This window comes from Suncus etruscus, chromosome 6, assembly GCF_024139225.1.
Source record: "Suncus etruscus isolate mSunEtr1 chromosome 6, mSunEtr1.pri.cur, whole genome shotgun sequence".
Taxonomy (NCBI): Eukaryota; Metazoa; Chordata; class Mammalia; order Eulipotyphla; family Soricidae; genus Suncus; species Suncus etruscus.
Window position 1 is genome coordinate 65,665,945 of NC_064853.1, and position 13,632 is coordinate 65,679,576.

The 13,632-nt window shown below is 41.2% G+C and overlaps 1 protein-coding gene across 3 annotated transcripts in view; it reads right to left on the reverse strand.

Annotated features, from left to right (window-relative positions):
• Window positions 1–13,632, reverse strand: part of RSRC1 (arginine and serine rich coiled-coil 1) — a 292,940-nt gene that overhangs the window by 123,371 nt on the left and 155,937 nt on the right. For all 3 annotated transcript variants that reach the window (XM_049774477.1, XM_049774478.1, XM_049774476.1), the window contains exon 7: window positions 713–764. In XM_049774477.1, coding sequence (XP_049630434.1) covers window positions 713–764 — 52 coding nt within the window. The remainder of the gene's footprint in view (window positions 1–712; window positions 765–13,632) is intronic.

Sequence of the window (13,632 nt, forward strand, 5' to 3'; positions counted from 1 at the left end):
AAGAAAAATGCCTGCCCCAAAGGCAGGCAGGAGATGGAAGAGGGCATCAGGGAGGATGAGAGGGAAAGTGCTGATATTTGTGGCGGGAAATGCGCACTAGGTGAAGGTTATTATATATTTTATGACTAACTCAAAAATGAACAACTTAATTTGTGGGAAAAACCCTATTAGGAGCAACCTTGTAACCCTTGTGTTTAAATAAAAAATTAACAAATCAAAACAAAAAGGCTTTCATAACAGTTCAATGTCTAAGACTAAAGAAACTGGAGAATTATTATGTGACATTCACCTTGTTTCTTTCAGAAGAGCAAAAACCTCACACTCACCAGACAAAAAACTTAAAAAAATTACAGATTCACAGATGTAAAAGTACAAAAAAATTTAGGGGCAATTTTTGTGATTTCAACTTAGGCAAAGAACTCTTGAATAAGTCACCAAAAGAATATTCAAAAAGAAAAAAATCAACTGGAATTCATCCAAAGTCAGATGAAAATAAAATAAAGCATGTTTTATAAGTAAAGAGATCTTTTAGCATTACAGTGTAGAAATAAATATCCCAGATAAAATACAGTCATACATAGAATCTATATTTCAGAAATGTGAGGATATCTGGAAATTGGGGTTTCCCCCCTTTTTTATCTACTTGTAAGAATGCTAGGATTTATTTGAACTTTTTCATTTAACTGAAATTAAATAAAATATTGACACTTACCAGCAGCTTCAAGAACCAGCTGTAGTCTAGCTTTGGCCTGTTCTGCTGGTGGCTGAAAATCAATCATAAAATACATTTGCAGGTCAGTTTCAATGGAAGGAGTTTCAATTCTAACAAGGCACTGCTATTATGCAATTACTAGAACAATCTGAAGAACTTACTCATAACCAGCGTTACTGGTCATGACCCACATCTTAACGAAATTCTACTTTCTACTCTTCCCATTTTTATTGTTCATTCATACTGTTTATTCCTATAAAAGAAGAATGAACTTCCTTATTTTTACTGAATAAAAAACTGATTTACTATCCAACATTGTAGCATTCAACAATAGTTTAAGTAAGTGTGATTTAGTAATATGGCAAATATGGTCAACAACACATCACCAAGTGCATGTGGGAATGTGTGGTCTAGGGATACCGGCCAGCACCGGGCAGCTGGGAGACTGGGCCCAGTACCCACTGTCCCCTGACCGAGAGACTCGGCCTAGCACTCACTGTTCCTGTGACTGACATCAAAGGAGGGAGTGATGAAGAGACATGTCCACTCTATTTGTTCAGTCCTGATTTCCTGATGAATTTTTACTCAATACAGTCAATAATGGCAAGATTAAACCATCTTCCAATCCAATGACAGCACCCTCAGATTTGGGGTAATATGGATAGAATCAACTCAATGATTTTGTAGAAACCAGTTTAGGGTGATTTTTAAGAATTCATGATATACTCATAAAGGGCTCAGTAAGAAACTAAGTGACCTGTTTTCATCCAAACACACCACCACTTGAGAGCTTTTGCAGACATATTTGAACATTACACTATCCATGAACAGAGCTGGCACACCTCTGTACACCTCTGCGTGTATCCCAGATACCCCCAAATACCACAGGGGTTGTGGGAAGCACAGGCCTTGAGCAGTGCCATGAGGCCTTCCTCTTTCTCTGGCTGAATGACCAAAAAAATCACCAACAGCCCTGGAAGCTCAAGTGGGTCACACCCAACACATTGTACCTGCTAAATTAAAAAAAAAAAAAAGGTAGTTTACAGATTCTATTGAGTTTATTGGTTTAAAATAGGATGCTTTAAGCTTAAGGTATTTTCTGTAAGCCTCAGAGTAACCACAATATTAAGCCCTGTATTAACTATGAGGTAACAGTAGTAATTACATAAAAAGAACACCACTAAAGGGATGGAAAATGGGGCAGGGTTTAAAGCATTTGCCTTGTATAGATGACCCATGTTTGATTCCTGGCTCCAAGTTCCCCCAGAACTGCTGGAAGTGATCCTGGGAAATGTCAGGAAGCAGTCAGTAGCATATTGAGGTATGCCCTCTACCACCCTCCCTCTCACAACAACAAACTCTGGTCAGCACAGTGATGCTAGAAAACACCAGAGCAAACAAGAAAGACCACAGGACTTAAGTGGGTGGGGGCAGCACTGGTTACAAAAAACAGCCAATAGGACCGAAAATGTAAGTGGACAGCTCCCCAGGAGAATATAATTCCTTCTATTCAACATGCCCAGATGCAACTGTTGGTCCACAGATACAGCAGCTGGGTGAGTGGATTTCCACGTGGTTCTGCATCACCAGAGAGAACTTCTGTGCCCAGCTCCAGAAAGCTCTGGGCTCTGCCTGCACTGCCTGAGAGCCCAGGGAAGCCAGTGCTTTGCCCACTGGAAGGAACTGAGAGGGCAGGAGAGATATGGTGGCATCCTCAAGAGCCTGTCTCGAGCGAGATAAGACTCAAGCAGCAGAGGTTTCAGGTCTGGGGTGTGGTTCAAGAGGCAGTGCCTGTGCCTATATGGGGCCCTGGGTCCTGAAAGCTGGCAGTGACACCGCAACAGTGGACATAATAGCAAATGTTTTAATGCAGTTAATGCATCTCAGGAGAAAGATTGGGCTTAGTGAAGGGAATATAACTGAACAACAATTAAGTACTTCAAAGGCACAGAATGGCAAGCACCCACCCACACCCACACATTTCCACTTGAAGGGAGGAATGAGACGCAGAGTCCCTCAACTCAGCATCTCCCCAAGTCTAACCACAGACAGGACAGAGACACAGCCAGAATGTTCCTATGGCAAAAACCCTGTGGGGCGATACTTAAAAGTTAAAACCTCTGTCAAGACACATTTCTATTCTATTCTATTGTGTGGACTTCAATTCATGCAACAGCCTAAAAAACAGGACTCAGAATTCTAGAGGATGAGACCAGTTTTGTTACCAGCAAATGAGAGAGCCCTTATTCCACCTTCTGAAGTCCTCTAGATGAATCACCAGGATACCCAGGGACCCAGCAAGTTACTACACAGCCATAAAAAGCACACAGACTTCAGCTTCTATCTCCATCCAACCTGGGCATTTGTCCCAGTGATGAAAACTGACCAGACCAGATGCAGTCGCCCAGACAAACAGAACCTGCCACACTTTTTGTAAAATGTTAGGACCCCCCCCCACCTTGGAGTGTGGGGATAAGTGGGACTCAGACCCAAAGACTTTTAAAAATAATGTGTATACCACCACAACACGTAGAAAAACTCACAATACAATACAAGCGTGACAATGGGGAAACAACGCAGACCAACACCAGGTATAGAGAATGAAGATGACAACTCTGATGACCCGAAGATGCCCAACCACCTAGTTAGTCTCTCGGATATGGAATTTAGAGAAGAAATATGGAGGATGTTCACAGAACTCAAAGAAAGCATAGATCGAGTTGAACAGAACACTAATAAGAACCAAGAAAAGAAATCAGAAATCAGAAAACTCCAAACTGAAATAACAGGTCAAATAACAGGTCTGAAAAACTCAGTAGACAAATTAAAAAACTCAATGGAAAGCCTCTCCAACAGGGTAACAACAGCTGAGCTTCCACCTAAGCTGGAAGATGCGATGCATAAAAATAATGTGTATTTCCTAAACTGCTTTTCCTGCTGCAGAGATTTTTGGTTCACTCTGCACACACATTCCTGGCCTCTGGTTTGGGGGGAGGATGTTCTCTTCCTTGCTGTTAGACTGAATGATCTGAGTCACTTGAATCTTTGATGCTCTCTCCTGTAAGTCTCCTGCCCCTCTTCAGTTAACATAGGCTACTGCCGTACTATGTCCCCTGAGAGGTGGAGCAGAATGACAATTGTAGTGGGAGGCCAGGTGCCCTGCACCCCTACAGCTGGGACATGCTGGAGCCAGAACAAAGGCATGTGGGCAGGCAGTGCTATTGGCCTTCCTGCACCTTTCAAAGAAACTAGTGAGAAGAAACTAGATGGGGTTAAATAAACACGATACAAATCTGTTGTTAGTTATGCTACTTTCTGACTTAGAAGGAAAATGACTGGAGCTTCTGAGTGCTGACATGTCTAGTACGTCTACTATTCAAGCTCAGTATCACGGTGCCAAGTGATACCAATGCTATTCAGAATCTCATCACAGCTGATTCAGGAAGGAAAAAAATGACACCAAGCACAAATACATGGAGTCAAGGCAATCTCTTAACACAAGCAGTATAAAACCAGAACATATTTACGAATACAACCTTATAATCATACTGTGTGAAAGAAACTCATGGAGAAAGAATTGCATTTCAGGAAACAATAAAGTTCTACATCAAAGTCAAAGAGTGTTTTGGAGCTAGAGTGATAGTACAGCATGTACCTTGCATGCTCAATCCCCAGCACCCCACTATCAGGAGTAATTGCTGAGTGCAGAGCCAGGAGTAACTCCTGAGCATTGCTAGGTATGGCCCTAAACCTAAACCAAAACAAACCAAAGTAGTAGTATAATTACATAAAACTAGTCACTAAATAGAATCATAGTGCATAGAGATGCTATTTCCTTAAATATGGGTTTTAATCATTGACATTAATAGGACAGTAAGAACAGTCTTAAAATTAAAGCCTTTAAAAACTTTCCTATAGTGAAAAGTACAAGCATTGCTATATCACACCATGATATCAAAAGCCAATAAATCAGGACCCTGAGCAATAGTACAATGGGGAAGGTGTTTGCCTTGCATGTGGCCGACTTGGGTTTGATCACCAGCACCCCAGATGGTCCCCCTAAGCTCACCAGGAGTGACCCCTGAGTGCAGAGCTAGGAGTAAACCCTGAGCAATACAAGGAATGGCCCTCAAAACAAAAAATTAAAAGAAAAAAAAAAAAAACGAACTAGAAGCTAAAGCAGATTCTTGAAGAGACATTTTTAAACTCATGTTCATGGTGGCATTCATCACAATAGCTAAAAGGAGGGCAGTGGATACCGGTGATGGGACTGATGCTGAAACATCCTGAAACATGCCTGCAACCCAGGCATGATTAATTTTTAATTCACATGACTAAATAAAACCATTTAAAAATGTTACAGTAGCAGAAAAGAGGCAGCCTACAAGTGCAGTGATGGTGAATGAGCAACCGGTGGTGTGTGCATATGCATATGAATAATGCAATCTTCTAAGGAATATCTACAATACACTACAGCAACGGTGAACACAGGATGAGACAGCAAAAACAAGCCCATCACAAGAAACAAATGCTCTGTAATTCTACTTACAGGATGGACCTAGAAGAGTCAAATCCATAAAGACAGAAAGTATCATGATTGCTAGTAGAGAAGGAGGCTGGACATTTGAGAAAATGATGTGGTATCATGGAAGCTATAATGAGGATGAATAAATAACTGTGCTATCTGCATAAAGTTAGTGTTTTCTAACCAACCTATTCAATAACAAATCCAATAATAATGTTGGTAACAAGCAGGCAGTTCCAGAAGCAATCAATATAGCCTCTCTGTATTATTCATACCTATTCTTCCCTGGCAATGGAACATGGTCCTGGGAATGATAAGACCAACCTTCAATTAACATTTTAAAATTATAATAGCAATGATTTTTGTCGCAGGCTTATAGTGTTTCAGATCTCTTGGAAAGCTCTTTATGTACATCTCATTGAAAAGAGTCCTCATAATAGTACTGGTAGGTCAGTAATCTTACTGCCATATTTAAGATGAAGAATAAATAACCTTAAGTCACAAAGCTGATGAAGAGGCAGCACATGAATTGTAACACAGATCTCAAGCACTATGCTGATGACAACAAAGTGCCACTGACTCACGGCCCCAGGTGTATCTGCTTATTCTCATGGGGGGTGGGGTGGGCAGGAAACTCGATCATTTTTACTGCCAGAAATGACTACACCAAGTTAGAATTAAATTTCCCTTTGTCTTGTGGATGCTCCCATTAATGATCTTAATAATTATGAGTGCCATCAAAACAGCTCACTTTAATCATGTTTTTGCAAATGAATAGCTTTAAAATACCAAACATATTCATAGTTAAAGTGCTGGGCTGTTTCTTTTAAAGTGAATGCAATCTTGCCACAACATAAGACATACCAACAGCTTAGCATATTTCTGGCTACATTTCATTTTAACAGTTACTATAATTCTATCTCTTAGGATCCAGGTCTAAGCTAAAAATATTACAAGTAGTTCAAAAGTGAATTTATCGGGACTGGCGAGGTGGCGCTAGAGGTAAGGTGTTTGCCTTGCAAACGCTAGCCAAGAAAGGACCTCGGTTCGATTCCCCTGCATCCCATATGGTCCCCCCAAGCCAGGGGCAATTTCTGAGCGCTTAGCCAGGAGTAACCCCTGAGAATCAAACGGGTGTGGCCTGAAAAAAAAAAGAAAAGAAAAGTGAACTTATCTTGCTCTAAAACTTAATACCAAATTGGTTTAAGTAAGAGCCAAAAAAGAAAGAAAATTAAACCAACATGGGAGTCTATTCTCAGCAGCAAAGCAAATTCATCTTAGCATTTTGTTAAACATATTTGCTTAATAGCAAGTTTCTGTATTTTTTAAATTTAATTTTATTTATAGACTATGCATCATATAGTTCACATAGTTGATCAGGATCATTTCCAGATATGTGGGAGCAAAACTATAAGAGTACAACAGCAAGAAAAGCTAGTTGATGGATTCTACTACTTCCTTTGTTTCTGAACATTAGGTGGCTTCAGATACACATTGGTGCCTAAATTGGTGTGTTCCTACAGGAATGACAGAATTAAACAAAAATGGAGTATCATGCAGCCCAGGAATTCCAGCACTACTGCTGATACTGTGGCTCTTGTGGGCATGGGTTTGGTTGCCAGGATTTCTAGAAGTAACAGAAGGGGGGGGGGTACCCACATTCATTCCAAAAAAAGTCCTGGTGATGTCAGCCCTGGCACACATGGAGTTTTGGTCAGATTGTTGTTTCTGCAGAGTTATACAGGAGTGGCTCTTCGGTAGAGCAGGATCTTGCCTCGCCCTCTCTTCCCGAGACTGCCAGCTTTCAGCTGTGTGGTCGAAGCACCCTTAATTTTTCATGGCTTGGTTTATATCTATTGAGAACACTGTAGTCTATGAAGCTGGACGAATGCAGACATGGTGACTGCATTTGTAATAGCCAGTTTCTTTTTTATTTAAAACAAACAAACAAAAAATCGAACAGAGAAAAATGTTATCCTGCAGATGTGCTTTAAGGATAAGGCAGTTACACTATAAAGATGTGGTTCTCGAAACTGTGCCAGCCCAGAGGCTGGTGAAAATAACCACACTTCCATCTGGGTTCAGCATTCATCAAGAGCCAGCTCAGCTGCTGTAAAGGCTTGTTGCAGGCGTTCTTGGGCTTTGAGGTGTGGAGCTGACTGAGAGGAGCGGTGAGACATCATAAGGCCCATCAGGCCTAAAGACTGACCTAGGACCTCCTGGCACTTCACGCTCTACTCTGCTGAGACTCACCTCACTGAATATGGAGCACATATTTTGCCAACCCCAAAAGACTTCTGAATGCTTGGTGACCAAACGGTAACCTCAAAACAACTACTCTGTGAATCCGAGGGGACTCTGCAATGATCCACTTATCATTTCTCAGATGAGTGAATAATGCACAGGAAGTCTGAGGACCACAAGACTTGCCTTTCTACCCTCTGTGCAGCTGCTTGAATGGCCATCAAAAAGCAAAGTTCCTATTAAGATCCCTATTATTCATGAAGGATCCCATCAAGTCTCTAATCAAGGTTCCACTAAGGCTCCAATAAAGACTCTATCAGGGGCCCGGAGAGATAGCACAGCAGTGTTTGCCTTGCAAGCAGCCGATCCAGGACCTAAGGTGGTTGGTTCGAATCCCGGTGTCCCATATGGTCCCCCGTGCCTGCCAGGAGCTATTTCTGAGCAGACAGCCAGGAGTAACCCCTGAACACCGCCGGGTGTGGCCCAAAAACCAAAACCAAAAAAAAAAAAAAAGACTCTATCAAAGCTTCATCAAGGCGCCCATTGAGGCTGCCATAAAGGGTCCATTAGGGTACCACTGAGTCTCCTATCAAGACTCCCACTGAAGCTCCACCAGGCTCCCACTGAAGTTCCATTACGGCTCCACCAGGCTCCATCAAGGCTCCATAAAGGCTTCTATCAAGGCTCTATTAAGGCTCCCATTGAGGCTCCCATCTCTGACTCCCCTGGTTCAGTGTTATGCTGAGACAGACTGATCTTGCAATACCATCAGGAAGAACCCAAGATTTCTCTTCATATTCAGCCCTTTTGAGCTCTGCAGCCACAGCACACTTCCCATTTATTAGAACCATCAAGCTGGCTTCCCAGGTGACCCCTCTGAAAGCTCTTTCAAGCACCATGTACCAACAGGTTGGAGACACGTGGACACTCATGACTAGGACACCACTGGGGTCTGTGCACATGGTATAGTAGCTCCTCTGGTCTTTCCTTCCTTCATTCCCAGCCCCAGCTATGGGGTCTCTGCACTGACAGTTTCAAAAAACCAGGGACAGGCAAGGCCAAGGCTGAGGCAGAAAGCAGTTTCCTGGGAGACCTCAAGAAAGAAACAGTAATTCTCTACATGAGGCCAACGTGGGTTTAACAACATGAAACAAATATATGGTAGAAAAAAAAAAGGCCCAATACCATTTATCAGCAGTTACTACACGTTTGTGCCATAAAGCAGAAAATTTACCTCACCCTATCAAAAGTTCCAGGCAAAACAGGTTATTTTTACTTATTATACTAATTTTTCTCGAACAGGGCATCGAAGTTTAAGAGGGAATTATGCCAAATCATATTGCTATTAAGTTTTATGGATTCAAAGTCTCCTAATTTTTTCTCTAAAATTAGTTCTGTTGAAGGTCACAAGACCACCATCCACGTGGTCCTAAACTCCATTTTAGTGCCTTCTCCTTGATTTAGTACTTCCAATAACCATCTACTTTTGTTACCACAATTTCAAATATAGACATATCTTTTAACACATGAATATTAATATTTGAGAATGATCTAAGAGACTTTACTTTCAATAATTACACAAATGTCTTTCTGGTCCTCTTAGGATTCAATTTAAAATAATCTCTGCGGCTTCTTAGGATCTCTGTAGAATGGCAACAGCTATTTCTATACAGCAGCTATTTCTGTCTGGCTTTGGCTTTCCCTTCATATCACCATTCACCGCAAAGCGACCATGAGCGACCTGCTGGCTCCACTCACCTGAGCCTACTGCAAAGCAGTTTAAAACTCACTTGACAAAAAAGAGAAAAAGAAAAGATTTTCTATTTTATTACAAGTTTACATGTTAAAATTTCCATCCTCCTCTAAATTAGGTGGTTACTTCCTCCTCTAAAATAGCTTTAAGAATATTCCTTTTGAGCAAGAAATTCTAAATGGAGCAAAGAAAACCTCTTCAACAAGTGGTGTTGGCACAACTGGCTAGCCACTTGCAAAAAATTGAACTTAGACACCCAGCTAACATCATGTATGAAAGTTAGATCCAAATGGATTAAAGACCTCGCTATCAGACCCGAAACCATAAGATATATAGAACAACACGTAGGTAAAACACTCCAGGGCATTGAGACTAAAGGCATCTTCAAAGAGGAAATTGCACTCTCCAAGCAAGTGAAAGCAGAGATTAACAGATGGGAATATATTAAACTGAGAAGCTTCTGCACCTCAAAAGAAATAGTGCCCAGGATACAAGAGCCTCCCACTGAGTGGGAGAAACTATTCACCCAATACCCATCAGATAAGGGGCTAATCTCCAAAATATACAAGGCACTGACAGAAGTTTACAAGAAAAAAACATCTAACCCCATCAAAAAATGGGGAGAAGAAATGGACACTTTGACAAAGAAGAAATACAAATGGCCAAAAGACACATGAAAAAATGCTCCACATCACTAATCATCAGGGAGATGCAAATCAAAACAACTATGAGGTACCACCTCACACCCCAGAGATTGGCACACATCACAAAAAATGAGAACAAGCAGTGTTGGCGAGGATGTGGAGAGAAAGGAACTCTTATCCACTGCTGGTGGGAATGCTGTCTAGTTCAACCTTTATGGAAAGCAATATGGAGATTCCTCTAAAAACTAAAAATTGAGCTCCCATATGACCCAGCTATACCACTCCTAGGAATATACCCTAGGAACACAAAAATACCATACAAAAATCCCTTCCTTACACCTATATTCATTGCAGCACTATTTATCATAGCAAGACTCTGGAAACAGCCAAGATACCCTTCAACAGATGAATGGCTAAAGAAACTGTGGTACATATACACAATGGAATATTATGCAGCTGTCAGGAGAGATGAAGTCATGAAATTTTCCTATACATGGATGTACATGGAATCTATTATGCTGAGTGAAATAAGTCAGAGAGAGAGAGAGAGAGAGAGAAAGACACAGAATGGTCTCACTTATCTATGGGTTTTAAGAAAAATGAAAGACATTCTTGCAATAATAACTTTCAGACACAAAAGAGAAAAGAGCTAGAAGTTACAGCTCACCTCATGAAGCTCATCACAAACAGGGATGAGTTTAGTTAGAGAAATAACTACGTTTTGAACTATCCTAATAATAAGAATGTACGAGGGAAATAGAAAGCCTAGATTTGGGACATTGATGATGGGAATGTTGCACTGGTGATGGGTGGTGTTCTTTACATGACTGAAACCCAAACACAATCATGTATGTAATAAAGTTATTTATATAAAAAATCAAAAAAATATATACAGATGTCCAAGTACAATGTTGTACCTCTGAAATGTATATATAGTTATAAATCAATGCTAGCTCAATAAAATTTGGCTTAAAAGTAAAAAAAAAAAACCCCTTGGTGTTTAAATAAAGTAATTTTTAAAAATAAAAATAATAATAGTAGAGAATGGGGCAATCAATACCAAAAGCAGATCACAACCATGTCATAAATACTATAAAATTTTTCTTTCAAAAAAATCCATGCCTCTATTGCAAAGCAGACTTGCATTTCCCCAAAATGCAGCAAAGTGAAAATGGCTAGTTGATTTGATGAAGAAGATTAAATACTTTCTGGGGTCACTATTGGCAGGCGAGTTGGGAAATTTACCATGACACCAAGCCAAGCAGAACAAGAAGCACAAAGAGAACTGTGATAAAAGGTAAGAGCTGGGGATGGGGGTAGGACAAACTTGGTGATGGGTATTCCCCTGATTCAGTGTTAATATGTATCTAAAATACTACTGTGAAAGATATGTAAGCCAATATGATCAATATAAAAATTAAATAAAAAGTAAAAAAAAATATTCCTTTTTATTTTTTTTATTTTATTTTTTTAAGTGCTGAATCCCCAATGAACAAGAAATAGAAGCACTAAAAAGAGCCAATGAGGTTTCCTAGAGAATGCAGATCTGGATGGTCATGGATTGGTTTTTTTTGTTTTGTTTTTGTCTTTCTTTTCTTTCTTTCCTTTTCTTTTCTTTTCTTTTCTTTTCTTTTCTTTTCTTTCCCTTCCTTCCTTCCTTCCTTCCTTCCTTCCTTCCTTCCTTCCTTCCTTCCTCCCTCCCTCCCTCCCTCCCTCCCTCCCTCCCTCCCTCCTTCCTTCCTTCCTTCCTTCCTTCCTTCCTTCCTTCCTTCCTTCCTTCTCTCTCTCTCTCTTTCCTTTCCTCCCTCCTTTCTTTCTTTCTTTCTTTCTTTCTTTCTTTCTTTCTTTCTTTCTTTCTTTCTTTCTTTCTTTCTTTCTTTCTTTCTTTCTTTCTTTCTTTCTTTCTTTCTTTCTTTCTTTCTTTCTTTCTTTCTTTCTTTCTCTCTCTCTCTCTCTCTCTTTCTCTCTTTTCTTTTTTTTTGTTTTTTTTTAGGCCATACCTGGTGATGCTCAGCAGTTACTCCTGGCTCTGTGTTCAGAAATCACTCCTGGCTTGGGGGACCATATGGGATGCTGGAGGATCAAACCGAGGTTCGTCCTAGGTCAGCTGCTTGCAAGGCAAATGCCCTCCCACTGCGCCATTGCTCTGGCCCTGGAGGTTGTATTTTAAAGAAAAGACCCACAGGAGATGTGGCATTGTGTACGAATCTGCAGATACTCGCCTCAGTGCCTGCTCCAATTGGAGTGTGAGTAGATAGAAGAACTTGAGGGGAGGCTCACATGGCCACTGACAGTGGCTGAGATGCTCATGAAGACCAGTTAGTGTAAGAGGATCTGCTAGCTCGTCCTGTTTAAAAAACTATTATTAAATTTTAGGCGCTGTGATTGATGAGGCTGATGATGTGGGGGTCTCTTGGCCAAGATTCCTCTGAGGCTATAGGGATGAGCTTTCTCATCCCTATAGGAGGCCCCCAAAGGGGTTCTCTGAACCCAGGAAGAGGGCGTAAGAAGACAGAGCTAATGAGCTGGATGGGCCCAGCCCCGGACCAAGGCAGCAGTAGGCAGCAGCTCTCCAGAAAGGCAGGTCGTTACTTGGGGAAAGGCCAAATGGCATCTTCCGAAGACTAGAAAACTGTATGCAAAATGATCCACCTTTACAAGACTATAAAGATACACATCCAACAAGAACTTGGTAAAATAGGGGCTGAAAGGAGGGCAGGCATTTCTATGCTGAGTGTTTCCTGCCTGAGTCCTGCCAGTGATTTCAAGTTTTCAACTGATTCCTACTGAGTTGGCTGGGCAACGGGATGTTAGGACAAAATAAACAATTTTATTATAAAAAAAAAAAAGAAGGGGTCAGAGTGGTGGCACAAGTGGTAAGGCGTCTGTCTTGTTCATGCTAGGATGGACCTCGGTACTATTCCCCAGTGTCCCATATGGTTCCCCAAGCCAGGAGCTATTTCTGAGCGCATAGCCAGGAGTAACCCCTGAGCGTCACTGGGTGTGACCCAAAACCAAAAAAAAAAAAAAAAATTAAGGAAAGGCTAAAATTAAAAAATATTAGGGCTATTTAAGTTTTCTTAAAGCCCAGTGTAAAGTATTTATGTCATACATTTTAAACTATTAAACTGTGCTCTAAAACTTGTGAGAAAGAGTTAAGCCTGTGGGCTGACTCTCACACCCATTCTGGCTCCTGGCATGAGGAGAACGTTGTATGAATACAGGTCTGATCATTTCACAATTTGTCATAACTTACCATCTCTGCTTAAGAAAACCCAAGCACTGGCAAATGGGAGTGGCAGTGTTGCAGGTAAGGTGCTAGCCTTACCCGGGTCCCATCCAGATTTGAGCCACACTACCTCATAGGACCACTCTCCCCCAAGCCTGTCAGGGAGTAAGCCCAGAGCATTGCTGGGTGTTCCCCCTCAAAACAAACAAACAAACAACACTGTCAGATGAGGTGGAGAAATAACACAAGAATAAGGCATTAGCTTTGCACAGAGCTGACCCTGGTTTGATTCCAAGCACTAATGGTTTGATCCCAACCACTAACAGGAGTGATCCTAATGCATAACAAAATGTGGCCCGAAACAAGCAAATAAATGACAGATGCCACTAAATGAAAGCACTGGCCCGACCTTGATTTTTCTTGTGAGCCTTTATTTGAGGGCTACACCCAGGCCACAACCTGCTGCTCTGATGGCTGTGGCCTGTGAGTGATTGGTACAACCCAGAGCCAGAGCCTCAGCTTCTC